At 42.7% G+C, this 17,101-nt stretch overlaps 1 protein-coding gene across 7 annotated transcripts in view; it reads right to left on the minus strand.

The window, feature by feature from the left end:
• Positions 1 to 17,101, minus strand: part of AMOT (angiomotin) — a 64,709-nt gene that overhangs the window by 25,479 nt on the left and 22,129 nt on the right. For all 7 annotated transcript variants that reach the window (XM_078362456.1, XM_035289764.3, XM_035289767.3 and 4 more), the window contains 4 exons: positions 13,049 to 13,565; positions 8,255 to 8,399; positions 6,918 to 7,010; positions 2,324 to 2,469 (listed from right to left, as the gene is read on the minus strand). In XM_078362456.1, coding sequence (XP_078218582.1) covers positions 2,324 to 2,469; positions 6,918 to 7,010; positions 8,255 to 8,399; positions 13,049 to 13,213 — 549 coding nt within the window. In that variant the 5' untranslated portion in view covers positions 13,214 to 13,565. The remainder of the gene's footprint in view (positions 1 to 2,323; positions 2,470 to 6,917; positions 7,011 to 8,254; positions 8,400 to 13,048; positions 13,566 to 17,101) is intronic.

Consider the following 17,101-nt stretch of genomic DNA (forward strand, 5'->3'; position numbering starts at 1 on the left):
AGAATTTCCTAATGATTAGACTCCATGTGAAAGCACAAATTGGATAAGGACTAAAAACTTAACAATAATTGATGAGCTCATTTGAGATAGATGCCATCATTCAATCCCAGCTCAATTTTTAGAAGTGCTTTATATTGTAAAGCTACATATTTTGGGGAGGGTCCCTGGAAAACTACTAAAAATCTCTAGGACTAATGCCCAGAAAAGCCTCAGAAGTCTGAAGCCAGAAATAAATATATTTCAGGCAACCTTTTCAGCGAGGGCTGCACAGTGGGAACTAGAGATGAACATTTTCTCCCAACACATATATTATTTTCATTATTTTCAAACAACCAGTAACACTGTGCCCTCAGATGTTGCAAAGAAAAACGGCTGCAGACACTCTGTCCCTATTTATCTCCAACTGGCTGAGCACCCTTCGTGAAGGGGTAACAGCACTCTCTGTACACCCTAATCTTGAAGCAATCTGGACAAGTTTCTCATAGTCTGTTGAAAAGAAAGGCCTAACGAGTGAAGCAATTTTTTAAAAACTTAAAAGATGCAGAGGTTACTAAATCTGAACAAGCACCCACATTTTCCTTTTGGGAGGTGAACCAAAGGATGATTCAGACAGGGAGAAAGGCAGCAGGGTTTAGGGAATGAAGAGTCATGAGATACCAGTTTTATTTCTGGCTCTACCCAAGATGGCCATGTGACCACCAGCAAGTTACTTCTTCTCAGCAGGTCTCTTAGTTTGCCCATCTCTAAAAAAAATCCAGCCTTACCCCATCCTATAATTTTCTCTGGAATGTCCTCGCAAAAATGTGAGGGAAAGAAACATATGAGGTGAAGCAAAAGGATGCGCTAAACTCCTTAAATCTAGATATCAGGTAAATACAAGTCTTCCTCATTTTCTGTTAAGCAACTTAGCATAGTTCTGATGTAGACAACTGATGAAGCAAGACATTAACCTGATTTTATACTACGGATATTTCAGCAAGTCAGGCTAAGGAATATCATGAATTAGATGGCACTACCTACTGGTAAAGTATGAATTTACAGCCCAACTCCAACAAGCATTTAAATATCAAAAAAAGAAAGCAGAGGAAATTGATAAGTTGGGAAATCTCCAGGAACTAGATCTATTCTTACTGAGGGAAGCAGGCAATGAATGAAGGCAGGAAAGATACCTCATATACAATAGCCAGAATACTATTTAAATGCCAATAATTTTCTTTTGTTTCAAATCTATACATTTTTCAACTTGTTATTATGGAGGCTATTTTTTCCTTTAAAACAATTCAAATTTCAGAATAGGAGTCTCTGAGATATAACATTTTCTTTATCAAGTTACACTTTAGCTTCAATTTTTGCTGGAACACACCCATCCCCTGAAGGGCAAAACATCTAAGAGTTAGTACTCCAGTGCAAAAACAACTGACATCCAAGAAGAATTAATGACAAGCCAGCAGCAAATTTCCCTCCATTTCACATGAGTACAGTTTAGGGTTGCAATCAAATAGCATCTATGTCAAGCCTAATCAGATACACATTAATCATATGCTTAATAGTTTGGGGGGTCCTTGCATTTGTCCAGGGAAGGCTTCACCTCTGCACACAAATAACTGACAAGTCCATTCCTCTACAGAACTATTTTCTAGAAGTAGATTCTGAGAATCACAGCACAGCTTTTGGCCAGTGCATTTTTTCTGACATAAACTTCAAACTATCCCTGGGTCCCATCCTGCCTCGGACCCCCCAAGATTGCTTCTATTCAAAAGTAATCTGCCAAGTCAGTCCAACAGCAAAAGATATGGCCAGCAAGAATCACTTCTGACCTGAGAAGGGACTGAGTTCCCACTAAGCTTGGGCAGGCAAGGACTGTTCAGACTTTAAAATCCTTAGAGTACTTTAAGCTACCTAGAATTGTTTTCTAGTTTTATAAAGTTTTAAAATACCTTTAAGGGTAGAAATTAAAATACCCATCTATACATAAACGTATCTATACATCCTTATCTATTTAATCTGTCATAGGCTTAATGTAGGGCTAGGTATATAGTAAGAGCTTGGAGTATGGGGGCAGTTAGCTTATCATATGAATGAACACATGGAAATGGTTTCTTGACCCTGCTGATTTTCTATTTTGGAGCAAAAGAAAAGAATTTACCAAGAAGAAAAAAGAAATCAAAGTCCACTCACATCATTACAGTGGTAACTAGGATCATCAGATGGCCCCTCCCTACTGGGGATTATGCAGCTGCCAATTCACCACAATGTGGAGCCCAGTGTCCCTGATTTCCCAGCCCTCCCATCCTCAGGCTCATGCTACCTGAGGAAACCATACCTCTTCTTCCAGCTTTACCACCTTGGCCTGGGCATTACCCAGGGCCTGGTCTCGGATTTCGATGTGTCGTCTTTGGTCCTCATTGGTAGAACGGGCAGTGGCCAGCTCTGCTTCCAGCTTCTCCTTCTCACGCTGGCTTTCTTTATCTGTCAGGACATTAAACATTAACACTGCCACCCTGGAGCTGACTAAAAGCCTTACCTGAGCAAAACTGACACATCATACCCTTTACTAGACAGCCTACTGTTTTGGTATATAGCTGAAGAACCAGTATATCTAAGATCTGGATTCTATCACTGGCTCTACCACTTAATTGCTGTAGAAATTCAGAAAAGTCACTTAATAACTTAATGGCTGTTGAGCAGAAGCAATGAGAAAACAGATGTAATGTGTCACAAAAAGTATTAGGCATTACACGAAGAAGAATACACATACACACACACACACACACACACACACACACACACACCCCTACCTCAGAAGAAAAGGTAGGCTCGTCCCCTCAATTTTATTTCTTCCAAATTGTCTTACACTGGCAAAAGAGCAATTGAGCTCAAAACATTCTCCCCATTGTTTCTTCATGATGGTACATTAAAGGGAGCTAAAAATGACATTTCATAAAATGGATAAAAACTGAAGCCCACCCTTCACACACTAACATTACTTTGTAACTGAGATCAAGTCTAGTAGACAACATGTCCTCTCCAGGGAAAACCTAACCCAACCCACTTTATCTCAGCATCTGCTTCATTTGGGAATCCAATGTCTTTTAAAAGATAATACAGTAAAACTGGAAGCCATGCTATGCTTTTATCCTAGTCCTTCTCCAGTATGATAGGATAGGTGTGGAGGAAGCACTGGAAAGAACAGGGCAAACGTAGATGGAAAACATCAGGATCAGAGCACTTAAGGCAGTCGTTTCACCTGAAAAAAACACCCTCTATTTGCGAATCTCCCTTTCTTACCTTTAAGCCTATTAGAGTTTGAAAGTTCAGATTTTTTTAAAAAGTAATCCAATATGCTTGTTTGCTCACACACACACATTTATATATGTGTATACCTACATATATACAAACGTGTGTATATATATATACTTGCATACATATAAAAATGTGTGTGTGTATATATATATATACTTGCATACACATAAAAACGTGTGTATATATATACTTGCATGTATGTGTATATGTGTATACAGATATAATCTATGACCTTAGAATGGAAGAGCTTAGTTTGGTTTTAAAGAGGGCTTGGTTAAGCAGTGCCTATATAATGAGGATTTAATAAATATCTGTGGATGGATATAAAAAAATAGAGGAAGAAAGCACCAGTATGAGACAGTAGCTAAAACTATAATTTTTAGAAGAATGAAGGAACATGATCACAGGCTAGCATCTGCATAAGTTGATACAGATTTATAAGTAGTCTCTAAACAGATTTTATACTTTGGTCCATATACTATTCTTATCTCAATCTACCCTCTTCAAGTGGCTGGCCGTACCTTGTTCCAGTACCCACAGCTAATGAGAATATCAGAATATTACACCTGAAGTGACTATCATTGAATTCAAATGTGGTGATTCTCACTCCTCCCAAATGATCACTTAAAGATTTCATTGCTTGGTCCTAGCTGTAGATGTCTGTTAGTGAAACGGACCCCTTGTGCTTCCAGCAGCGGGGAGGGAAAAAGGAACCATTACGAAATGTGCCAGAGCATTCTGTTCTTAACAAGGCCTGCCCCCAAGAGAAACTATTTAACCAGAACCCAGTCTATGAGTTTGGGGGATTTTGTTTGCTTGTTTGTTTGTTTCCAGAGCCTAACTGACCCAGGGGAAAGGAAACACTCAACTCCAGTCTGCTCTGGCCTTCCACACAAGAGAAGGAAATACCCAGTTGAAGCCCTCTCTAGTGATCCTGCATCACCTAAAGGGGTGAAAAAAAACTGAGATGCACTTGTGACATCTGGAGGCACAGGCTCACAAAAAGACTGAGACCTAATCATAGGTCTAGAGCACTTCCCTTTCCCCCAAATTTTACCATCACTCCTGAAAGCCCTCTTTACCACAATGCCTTTTACCCCATACATCAGGTCTGCCATTTCACATGCATACACACAAAAAAACCTAAAAGCCATGCTAAAAGGTAAAATACACAGTTTGAAAAGTCAAGGCAAGCATCAGAACCAGACCCCGAGATAAAGCACGGATGGTGGAATTAACAGACTGGGAATTTAAAACAAACATGATTCATATGCTAAGGGCTCGAATGAAAAAAGGAGATGGTATGCAAGATCAATAGTATAAGCAGAAAGATAGAAATGTTAAGAAAGAATCAACAATGCTAGATAGTGAAACAGAGGTAACAATACCGTCTTATTTAACCTCACAATATTTGTAAGGATCAAATGAGATAGTAGATTTATTTAGGTGAAAGAAATGCTAGAAAGCAAACCAAACACCAAAGGAACTTACTACATAAAGCAGATAATAATCATCATTACCATGATTAATAATGACAATCTGTAGTTTCAAAACTTTTCATTGTGACACAACAAATTTTGAATACTAATTTTTAGAATGAGAAGGTTGAGACTTACCTGAGCTTTAAAATTAGCAATTCCACGTTTCTGAATCAAATCATTATAACTACAGGGACCATGACAAATGTAGTTATGTTCCATGTCTTTCCTCTTCCTCTTAAATAAGGCAGACCTCACACCAGAAACTCAAACAAGTAGTTTTGATTTTTTAAAGGTTAAGTGTCCTTCATCTGGAGACTTAAACCTTAAGTTTTAGGAGAAACGTCAATAGGGCAGCCTCACCTTCCTTCCCACTCTGACTTTGCATTTGGAAAGAATGGAACATTTGTTGAATACATATTGCAAAGCAGGTATTGTACTAACTTAATCCTCAGAACAACCATACAAGGAAGGTACTATTCTCTTCTAAATTTGCATATGAGAAAACAGACCCAGACAGCTTGACTAACTTGCACAAGGTCCCACAGTTGGTAAATAAGTAGTGGAGCCCCTATTTAAGCCCAGACTGGTTCTACTATACCAGGCTGCCTTCTCCTAGGGCTGAGCTGGTTTGGCTTCTCTAGGATTCCTTCCTTCTGCCACAGTTCCAACCATGCAGGGCCCTGTCAATGTCCAAAGCCAAAAGAAATTAGGAGGGACAAGAGTCATGCCCTCTTCCCTGGCTAGCTGGTGAACTTCACTTTTCCCCCCTAGAGCCATTTGACAGTCTTTTGCCCTGCTGGTAATACAGTCTGATCTGCTAAGTTACCACATATCATAAACCTGTAGAAGAGCTCCTAGGATACCTGAAATACCATCTCCATACAGAGAGTACGATCTAGCTGATCCACAGCAAAGAATCTATATATTTTATTTGTTTTGATCTGAGAGGCTGCCACCCTCTTTCTGCCAGTGAACTAACTTTGAGAGTCACTGTGACACCACAAAAGCAATTTCACAAAAATTTATACTAGGTACTGATGACACCAGAAAAACTACATTCCTTACTCTAAGATATACCGACAAAGGAACAGGAGGTACAGGGAAAAGAGGAAGAAAAAACCTGTTCTGAAGCCAGAGCACCACAGAACAACCCAGGAAGGGAGGGCAGTATTGTAAGTGAAGATCAAACGAACTTGTAAAAGCTGGCTAGAAGCTGCATGGAATGAGTTTAAAGGGTCATTTGGAGATCCAGCAAAGATGGAAGAAACTGACAAATCCCTACTGAGCACAACTACAGCCAGAGCTACATTGAGGGAGGCTGGGGGTAGAGGAAACCAACCATGGGCATCTGCAGAAATGAGAGCAGTTCATCATCTGTTTCCCGTTCCCCCCCCCCCCCCAGCAACTAATTCTCCCTGTGGACTCAATTCACTATGAAGTTTTTATTGCTGGTTTTACGAAGGCAACTGGAAAGAATTAAGCATTGTCTAGCTGGGTGGGGTCCATTAGAAACCGATAAAAAAGAGGATTAATTCATTGTCATGGTCCTAGGAGTATTTCTAGACAAAGAAAACACTATTATGAGGAAGATACAGCTCTGCACTCCCCCACATCCTCCAACTCTGTAGCCAGAGTCACTGGTTCAGGCCATAGGAGTAGCTCCCCTTGTAATCTGCTGCTCTGTAACAATAAATACTAGATGCTTAACAAAGGGAGCCCCAGGTACAGATGAAGTATTCCAAACACTAATCAACAATCCTGCATGTTAATGCCATCTCTACCAGAGCCAACACATGGAATCTTCTAAGAAGATCCCTTCGACACAAAGGGACCTCACGTTCAGTAAAGCTCTTTATTCAGCTAGCAATGACACCAGCAGGGATTTCAAGGGGTTTCTCTAGTTTAATGCTGAAGGAGCAATGTGATGTGACGAGATATTGTGGCAAGCAGCCTTCTTGGCTTAGGAGGAAAAGAACAGAATCTTCCAACTTCATGCCTGAATAGGAAAAACAATCCTTAGGTGATACTCGCTCTGCACTGGCTGTTCTTAAAGGCTAAAGAGAACAGTGTAATCTTTTCACGCACCTTACTCCCATCCGCACATTAATACCTGTTTCTGAAGCTTGCACTTACTTTTTGCAAAGAGCTGTGAGATGGTTTTTCTGGTGTCCTCTGACCCCTCATATTCCTTCTCTGCAAGCTGCTTGTTGGCAGTCTCTAGACGCTCTGTGGAATTTGGAGAAAATCAATAGGGTCTCAAATACAAACTTTCATGCACATACTACTGGCCCTCTAAATACTGACCTTTGGTAAAACAAGCCTGTTTCTCCTTGTTAAATAGGAATAGGTAACTAACACAGGTTTGCAAATGTGAATCCCAAAATACTAGACCATGGCAGGGGAGGAGGAGGTAAGTATTTAATGCTTTCATTCCTCACTGCCAAAGCCTAAGTTAAGTACAGAATTCTAAATTCCAATGAAATTATCCATCCCCAAATATATAATGATATCTTTCATTAACCAGGAAAAAAAACAGCATCACAGTTATTACAAAGTCTTTAAACTCACATAATGTCAAAGCTAGAAAGGGACAACTGGTAGCATGTAGTTGGGCCCCCGATTTTAAAGATAAAATAACCAAAATTCTAAGACAGACAGCAACATCCCTGGGTGGGCGCGGTGGCTCATGCCTGCAATCCCAGCACTTTGGGAGGTCAAGGCAGGTGGATCACCTGGTCAGGAGTCCAAGACCAGCCTGATCAATGTGGCAAAACTCTGTCTCTAAAAATACAAAAATTAGCCAGGCATGGTGGCGCACACCTGTAATCCCAGCCAACTACTTGGGAGGCTAAGGCAGGAGAATCGCTTGAACCTGGGAGGTGGAAGTTGCAGTGAGCCAAGATCATACCACTGTTCTCCAGCCTGGGCAATAGAGCAAGCCTCCAACTCAAAAAAAAAAAAAAAAGAAAGAAAAAGAAAAAAAGAAAGTACCATCCCCAAGGTCAGCAGTTTTGAAGGTGCTTTAAAGTAGAAATATTTCCCAAAGTCTTCAATATTATCAGGTGAAAGTAAAAAAAGAAGCCAGTGAGTCCCAGAAATAAGAAAGGACATTATACTTCAAGCTTGCACAGTCAAAGGGCATGCCTCCGCAAAACTTGTTAAAAAGAAGAGGCAGTACCTATTGTGGGGGTAGGCCAGGTGGCTCCAGAAGTCCCAGAAGGGATCCTGCCTACGACATCAGCTCATTGCTCATAAGACCAGGGAGGTGTACCTACACTTTGATTAATCAAGCTTGGGACTGAGCATTATTGCAGTCACAAAAAATTAGCCTGGCACATGCCCAGCCATTTACTGCCCATACCGATAGGTTGAACAACCCCAAAGAGCCTAGCTGGATCCTGCTTGGCCCTTCCCTTCACCACCCTGCAGCTGCTTCAGAAGTATAAAGACAAGCCCATTGGTTCCCTTACCTCTCAGATCCCTGTTGAAGTCATGCATCCTCCGAATCTCACCCTCTAGCTTGTTTCTCATGGCTTTCTCTAGGGCCTCTCTTTTAGAGGATGACTTCACAAGGTTCTCATATGCCTCTGAGACTCGCTGGATTTCTGTCTCCACCTTAACAACAAAAAAAGGAAGATGGTGGTGATGATAGGAGATTGATGGGGAAAATGGTCTGAAAACATACATGCAAATCCTCAGTGACAGCTTCTCTCAGGGCTCACAGATGGCCAGGAGGAAGCATAACACAGTCAGATGAGAAAAGTTTCAAGGAAGGATCTCCAAGTCCAACCATAAGCTTGGTAATTAACTCACTGAGTCATGGTCTTTCCTTGGGTTAAAAAAAAATATATATATAGTTTCTGCCTTCAGAGGAGCTAGTTAAGAATAAATTTTATAAATAGTTATTAATGATTTTAATTTCTCAAAAAATTATTAATTTTGAAAATATTAGTAATAATATATATAGTATGTAGATACTTTATTCCAAACCATTCAAAGGACTTTCTCATGTTGGCTCCAGTTTGTACTGGTATCTGCCTAGGCAGGATACCTCTTCTCATTTTAGTAGAGAGAAAAGTTAAATTGCCTCTGAAGAGCAAATGTCAGCATTAGAGACCAACCCTAAAAACCCCAAGCCTCATGAAGTAGTTCAGTTCAATTTAACAAACATTGACCAAGGGCCAAATATTTACATGAACTTTTAAAAACACTACTGGGGGGTGTAAATATGAATGAAAACATTCTCATTGCTCTCAAGGAGGTTTCAATCCATCAAATGAAAGAATATAGGGCAAGATACATCTTTAAGAAACGTAGTAGTGCCATAAAGCACAGAGAAGGAAGAAGTTATTCCTGGTTGGAGGAAGTGGGGAGGAGAACACTTTCTGGGAGGAGGTGGCACTTAGAGTCAGATCCTGAAAGCTGGGTCAGATTTCAATGAGCAGAGGTGAGGGGAAGGGTATTCTATTCTGAGTAAGCAAATGCATTCCCAGAACGACCAGTCGTCTAATTTGGCTGGACACTGTGGGGTACACAGAAGGAAGCTGGCGAGATATGGCTGCTAAGATAGATTGGAGTCAGATCATAAAAGGCTTTTAATGCCAGGCATTTGGACTTTATCCCATAGTCAGTGGGAAACCAGTATAGATTTTTGAACAGAAATTTGTAATCAGAGTTGTGTTTTATGACATCCCTGCAAATCTTGTAAAATGGGGGAAAAAAACTCAAGAGAGAAAGGATCTTGCCCTGAATCAGCCACAATCAGGCAGAAAACGAGAAATTAGACTCCAGAGTCTTTCTGTAACTAGTATAGCTCCATTGCACATATAATAACCACACAGATATTTGCATATAATTTGTATAAGACAAATAAACCCATGGCCTACTAAGCAAATTTCAGATTAAATTGGACTCTGCAACCATTCTGCATTCCTGTTGTGTTTTCCACTATGCTCCTTAACAAAGCTCAGGGTATTATACGGGGAGAAATATCAGGCCCCTAGTGGGACACTAGGGGAAAGGTAAGGTTGCCAAACCAGTAAGATTCAACCCGCCTCCATCTCCAAAATTCTGCCAGAGACAGGACTGCCTGAAAACAAATGAGGCTTACACCACAGAAAAGAGCAGACTCAAAAGTGTTTTTCTGTTCACAGACTCAAAAGTGTTTTTCTGTTCACAGATGGCACCAAGATAGCAGCACAGAAGGTGAAAACTGGTGAATGGCATTTAGAGACAAGATCTGCAAGGCCGGTGCCTGATGAAGCTTTTGCATGTAACTCAAGCACTCGGTAGAGAAAATAAACATTTCCATCTGAAAGAGCAGGCCTGGTGTTGGTCTGCTCTAGGCAGCATTTACAGTTCAAGGCTGTCCAGTCGCACAGAGAATGTCACACCTGGAAGGCAGCCCCTTTCCTCAAGGTGTGCAGACTGCTATTTCAAGATCTTATACTAATCCTTTCCCTACCCCCGTGTAGATACTGTATCCAAAAGGGCAAGTTGCACAGGTCTCAGTGGGGCCTTCCAGGAGAAGCCATCACAGAAGGATATATCCACTGGTTTGGGCTAGGTGATGGTAGGGGCAGGAGATAGGAGGGTGGCAGAAGGTTTTCCAAACTTACTCTGTCTACTTATTCCTGTCATGAGCCTCGGGCCTTTTCATTTCTTCCAGCTTTACCTGGAATCTACCTTAATTTTCCCCACTTTCCTTCTTTTCTCCTGTTCTGCCTTCCCCTCTACTGTACCTCGACACAGAGTCAGCCTCTACTTCTCCCAATACTCAAGCTGTTCCAGTTACACTTAAATTTAAGGCCTCTTTTCCCATCTTGGGGAACATACAACAGCAATCCTATTCTGCTCCTTTTACCTAACACTGGCTGAACCCACCCCCCCAACAAAAAAAAATCAGCATGGAGGCAGGGCACGGTGGCTCACGCCTATAATCCCAGCACTTTGGGAAGCCAAGGCAGATGGATCACAAGGTCAGGAGTTCAAGACCGACCTGGCCAAGATGGTGAAACCTTGTCTCTACTAAAAATACAAAAATTAGCCAGGTGCAGTGGCAGGCGCCTGTAATCCCAGCTACTCAGGAAGCTGAGACATGAGAATCGCTTGAACCCAGGGAGCGTACGTTACAGTGAGCCGAGATCAGGCCACTGCACTCCAGCCTGGGCAACAGAGTGACGTTCTATCTCAAAAAAAAAAAAAAAGAAAAAAAAAGAAAAGAAAAAATCACCATGGATCCTTTGGCAAAAAGGGCCTGTAGAAGAGAGCTAGGTTCATCCTTCAGTGATTTTATAAAAAATTGGCTGGGGTCACCCTGAAGAGAGAGTTTAGAGAAGGGGTGTCAACTGTTAACCTAATCAGCCAGACTGGGTTTCTGGTATACGGATATAATTAATTTCTTCCACCAAAGTGATGGGGTCAGGGATATAGTTAAAATGAGGGGTGAAAATACAAAGTCAGGGAAATGCTGGAAAGAAACAATTCTCAGACCATTCCAACAACCCTCATCCAGATTTAGGAAATCTAATGGACACAGAAGCCATTTTCCTATATAAAAATCCTCTACTGGTAATAAGCCCTTGTCACCTTTAGGCCCCAAGATTTGGTGTTTGTTTACAAATACTCAGCTTCATTCAGGCCTCTGAAATTTCCACTCCTGGTGTCTTCTAAGGACAGAGTTGCTGGACAATACAAGGCATCCTCCCATCCCTCCCCCACCTTCACCCTCACCTCTCCGAACAGTTCACATTGTAGGGAGATCAAACCACACGAGCTCCACAATAACAAAAGCTGCAAAGAAGCTATCAAAGGCATAACCCTATTCACCAGCAGCCAATGGAAGCCAAGAGCTAAGGTTCCTCACTTGGGGTACTCCAGAGCTCAAGTCCCAGCTGCAGGAGGGGAGGGCAGAGAAGAATGTAACCTGGGGATACACTCCTTTTTCTATTTCCTTAGCTCAGGGTTGTCACCTGTCACCCAGCTGTGGTGCTAAGCCCCTCCTGCCCGCCCCCCCCACACACACACACCAGTGAATGAGAGCAGATGTTGAATTTGAGCTGCAGGAAGGGACCAAATCAAAGGGTGGGGAGGAGGGATTGCTGAAAGAGAGTTACTATGAGAACTCCCACTAGGAAAAGTATTCTGAGCCGTTTCCAGAACAAGGCAGGACCGCTCTAACTTCAGCTGGTGAGATTTTTCTAGGAACTACATTTATTTTTAAATTTAAAATTCAAATTTATATTTGGGAAAATGTGACCAATACAATGAGCCTTAAGGTGCCATCAGATCCTGTACCTACACAGGCATCACAAGTATTCTTATCAACAAGTATCAGCTGGGGGTGATGGCTCACACCTGTAATCCCAGCACTTTGGGAGGCCGAGGCGGGTGGATCACCTGAGGTCAAGAGCTCGAGACAAGCCTGGCTTATATGGTGAAACCCAGTCTCCACTAAAAATACAAAAAATTGCTGGGTGCAGTGGCTCGTGCCTATAGTTCCAGCTACTTGGGAGGCTGAGGTGGGAGGACTGCTTGAATCCAGGAGCTCTGGACTGTAGCGTGCTATGCCTATTGGGTGTTTGCACTAAGTTTGGCATCAATATGGTGACCTCCCAGGCACGGGGGACCACCAGGTTGCCTAAGGAGAGGTGAACCAGCCCAGGTCAGAAACAAAGCTGGTCAAAACTCCCGTGGTGATCAGTAGTGGGATCACACCTGTGAATAGACACTGCACTCCAGCCTGGGCAACATAGCGAGACCCCATCTCTTAAAAAATATATAAAAATTTAGCCAGGCATGATGGTGCAGGCCTGTAATCCCAGCTACTCAGGAGGCTGAGGCAGGAAAATCATTTGAACCCAGGAGGTGGAGTTCGCAGTGATCTAAGATTGCGCTGCTGCACTCCAGCCTGGGCAATAAGAGCAAAGCTCTGTCTCAAAAAAATAAAAAATAAAAAAAAGAAGAGAAGTATCATTGCTTTTTGGAAGTCTAAAAGAATCTATCATGTTTCTTCAGGGCTATGGCGTCTAGAAAAACTGCATAAATTTTTTCCTCCTTGTGTAAATGTAAGATGTTACTTCTCCTAGGTATATAGGTAGAAGGCTTTTTCCAAAGTTTGACCCATATCTAAACTTCGGATACAAAAATCCAGAACACCTGCCATAAGTAATGCTGGGATTCACAAGTGGAGACTTAATATGGGTATTAAACAAGTCCCACAAATAAGACTTAGAGACTCTGATACCCCAAAATGGAAGCCTCACCTTCTGCAGTCTGGCCACCTTCTCATAGCATCCTTCCAACTCCTGCCGCAAGTTCCTGTTTTCATCTGAGAGGATCTCAACCATCTGCTGGGCTCTGGAAACAATGGCAAAAGGGTCTGCTGGCATTGGCTGATAAGAAGCAGAGGTTGGCTGAGCCCGAGGCATAGCTGAATAGGCTTCTCCTGGCTGCTGTTGTGGCGGCGGCTGCTGCTGTTGGTGGTGATGGTGATGGTGGTGCTGTTGCTGCTGTTGCTGCTGTTGCTGACTCAGGCCAGGTTGGGAGAGACGGTAATGATCCCCCTGGTGAGCCTGATTAGGAAGGAAATGCTGCTGCGGCCTAGCCAGGTGAGCTGAATGGTCTCCCTGGTTTGGGACCAAGGGGTGTCGGCCAGGAGACAATCTAGTGGATGGTGGAGATTGTAGCAAGGGCAGGGACCCCCCAGAGGTCAGAGAAGAAGTAGGGCTGTGAGGCTGAGAGTTCCTGGCTGACAATGGCAATGAGATGTCCTGCGTTGGCCTGTAAAACATGAAGGGCAGGTGCGGGTTACGTTCTCTCCCAAGGTACTGGGGGAGAAGGGCACACGAAAGTGAGATGAGGCTTCTGAGGCCTCCAGGACACATGCAAAATGAAGAACAGGCAGGATCTGACTACGTGGAAGTCTAACCCTGCCTGCTCTATCTCTGCAAAGACTATAGCCCTTTCCCGGCCTGACCTTCTGTGACTCTGCCTGACAAACAGAGGTGTGATCCCATGAGGGACAGAACCAGACAACCTCCATGGTCACTTGGTGAAAATCGTAGTGACACAAACCTGTAGACCCGTTGCTCAAGTCTAAACATTTCAAACTATTCTTTTACAAGGTAATTTTCATCTCATTATTTTAAATTAAACCTTTTCTGACATTATGCATGTGGTCCAGCACACGTAAAGATCCTAGTTAAGAAATCATGTTCTACTTGCTTGGAAGAAAAAAACAAACCACCATAAAAATCACCCCTCATCCTGCTATCTGCAACTCCCTTAGGTAATTCATACATTCACCAAAAATCTATTCGAGGATAGGTAGATATTAGTAGTAGGGACACTAGGTAATTATTATTATTTCCATTTGTTAATGATTTAATGATTCCCATTAGCAGTAACCATAAAAAGACTTAAAGAGGTATACAAGCAACACTAACATACTATTTTTGATGTAATGAATCACAAAATGTAAGAACGGGAAAGGCCTTAAAGAAAATTACTTAGTTTTTCTGTCCAACTCCATCATTGGACAGATGGGGAACGAGGTCCAGAAAGGGGAAGAGATTTGCCAAATAATAGAGTGGTAGTGCCAGGGTAGAATCCTTCTTTCCCAATTCCCAATTTCTGGCTTTTTCTACTGCCATAATGCATTGATTTCTGTGCACTGATATTCAGATTTCCAGCCTATTGTTCATAGAAAGTTCCAGAAAGAGACTTTTGGTACATTGTTTAATGTAGCTCTCCCATTTTTATAACTAATTACCCGGTACAAAATGCTAATACCTAGATACAAATAATTCGTACCTAATGACTATTAGCCATTAAGGGAAACAGACTATGTGGATGGATCACTTCCACCATCACCACTACCAGGAATAGTATCTGTCAGTGTGCACTGAAGGCAAAAAGCTTGTTCACCCCCCAGCTCATGCCCAACTATCCTCATATGCTCCCATGTCCTGTGGATACTTGTTCTACAGTTGATATTTCTCAATCCTGGGAAGACAGATGGCTAAGTGCATGGGATCTGGATCCTAACAGAGGGAGTCTGGAGACCTTTTCTACTGCTCACTAGCTGTGTAACCTTGCACAAGTTACTTAATCTGCATGAGCCTGTTTTATTCTTGAGGTCACAAATAAATTGCAAAAATACTGGGGTCTTCTCATTTTTGGTGCAATAGGAATTACAAAGAGTCTCTTCTCTACCTCCCAGTGAGATAAGCTGACCTTGTTAGCTTGTTACTTAAAGGATATCCATTTAATCTTTGCAGTAAATTGCATAAAATTCATGGTGGAACTGGGACAAATCACCAGAAGCAATTAACTTTTAACTGGCATTCCAGATGCTAAAGCACATTCCTCCCACACATACTCCAGTTACCATTACTGTTCATTTATCCAACTCTACAAGAGATCTTCACTAGAAGGGCTTTTTATAGCTACAAAATCATTCCAAACACTTTCTCACGGATACCCAATCACATATATCTTTCCAAGAGTCCTCAAACCTGTTCAAACCCTGGATTCTGTCCCTCAGCCCCATCTATGCCTCTGGTGTACCCACATTCTTCTAATCACATACATCTGTCATTATAAATAACTGCCAAATACTGAAGAGGGCATGCAAACTACTTGGGCACAGAAGTACTGACATGGTACTCAGGAAGCAGATCTCAGTGCACAACTGGAAAGATGCTGCCATACACAACATTTTTTTCCCCAGAGCTCAAAGCAATCATTCAATCAAAAGCCTGGGAGTTATTTATACATTTATTTGGTGAAAAGCTCCTATTTTCCATTTAATGTATCTTCCTCACAGGTAAAAGACTATGTGCTCTCTTTCCTGTTTGAATGAGAGCTATTGCAATTTCTACATGTCCACAGAGTTAAAATATAATGTCCTGAGATTTGTTGGGGCTTGTCTCTTTTCTGCTTTGAAGGCAGAAAAGAGGGATTGGGCCAGGTATGGTGGCTGACCCATGTAATCCCAGCACTTTGGGAGGCCAAGGAGGGCAGATCACAAGGCAAGGAGTTCAAGACCGGTCTGTTCAACATGGTGAAACCCCCATCTTTACTAAAAATACAAAAATTAGCCAGGCATGGTGGCAACTGTAATCCCAGCTACTCAGGAGGCTAAGGCAGGAGAATCACTTGAACCCAGGAGGCAGAGGTTGCAGTGAGCTGAGATCACACCACTGTACTCCAGCCAGGGAGACAGAGCAAGACTCCGTCTTGGAAAAGAAGGATGGACGGAAGGAAGGAAGGAAGGAAGGAAGGAAGGAAGGAAGGGAGGGAGGGAGGGAGGGAGGGAGGGAGGGAGGGAGGGAGGGAGGGAGGGAGGGAGGGAGGGAAATAAAAGAAAAAGAGGGGCTTAAATTTCATGTTCTCCAATGCAGCTCTCAAAATTTAAGGAAAAAAATCACAGTATTAATCTTCATTCTCATTCCCAGGATTTGCAAGTCCAAGACCTGGGAGGTGTTCTCTTTTAAAGACTGAACGCCCAGTTTTGAACTGGGCTTTCTCCCGACTGCTCCCCTGGGTCTCATCAAACAACTCAGGCCTTTCTCTCAAACAAACTCGGCCACTGTCCTCCCTCCTGCCTGGAGACTGAAAGTCCCCTCCATTCCGTGGACAACAACACATAGCCTTCCAGGGTCCTTGGGAAAGAGACCACAAGGTCTCTAGAAGGAGGTCTCTAGGGTCAGATAAGCTGAGGATGAAGATAAACAGAGACAAGGCAGCTGCCCCTCAGTTCCCCAGGCTGGAAAAGGAAGCAGATCTCAGTGCACTGTGATGTTGGAAAAATCAAGGCAGCCCGTCACCGGTTGGTTTGCAAACAAGCAACGGCTTGGGCAGTTGAAAAGGAAGAGAAAGCCCTTCAGTGAAGAACTCCATCTGGGCTCCAGCATCCACCCACCAGGAGGAAACAGGAGGGAATGAACACTGGAGTGAAGCTCCCCCTGAGAAAAAGAGACTAAGGAATGACAGGGGTAAGGAAGAGTGTGGGGGGACGTCAAAGGAAGCCAAAATACACCCAAGATTAAATAATAACAGTAAGAGTAATGACAGTAATAAAAAAGGTGGCAGCCACGTGAGCGGCACACAGCAGTCTGAATCACTCCCCACTGACACGTTAACTAGGAACAACAAGCCGCCTGCAGACAACAGAATCATATGATTCCATGCAAGCCCTGACCTGCCTCCCGTCACTTCCCTCCCTTCACTTCCCTCCCTTCACCCTGCTCCTTCCTAAAGCTACGTGGGCCACTGGGGCTCTGCAGAAAAAGGGACATAGCATATATGCAGGA

Source organism: Callithrix jacchus, chromosome X, assembly GCF_049354715.1.
Source record: "Callithrix jacchus isolate 240 chromosome X, calJac240_pri, whole genome shotgun sequence".
NCBI lineage: Eukaryota > Metazoa > Chordata > Mammalia > Primates > Cebidae > Callithrix > Callithrix jacchus.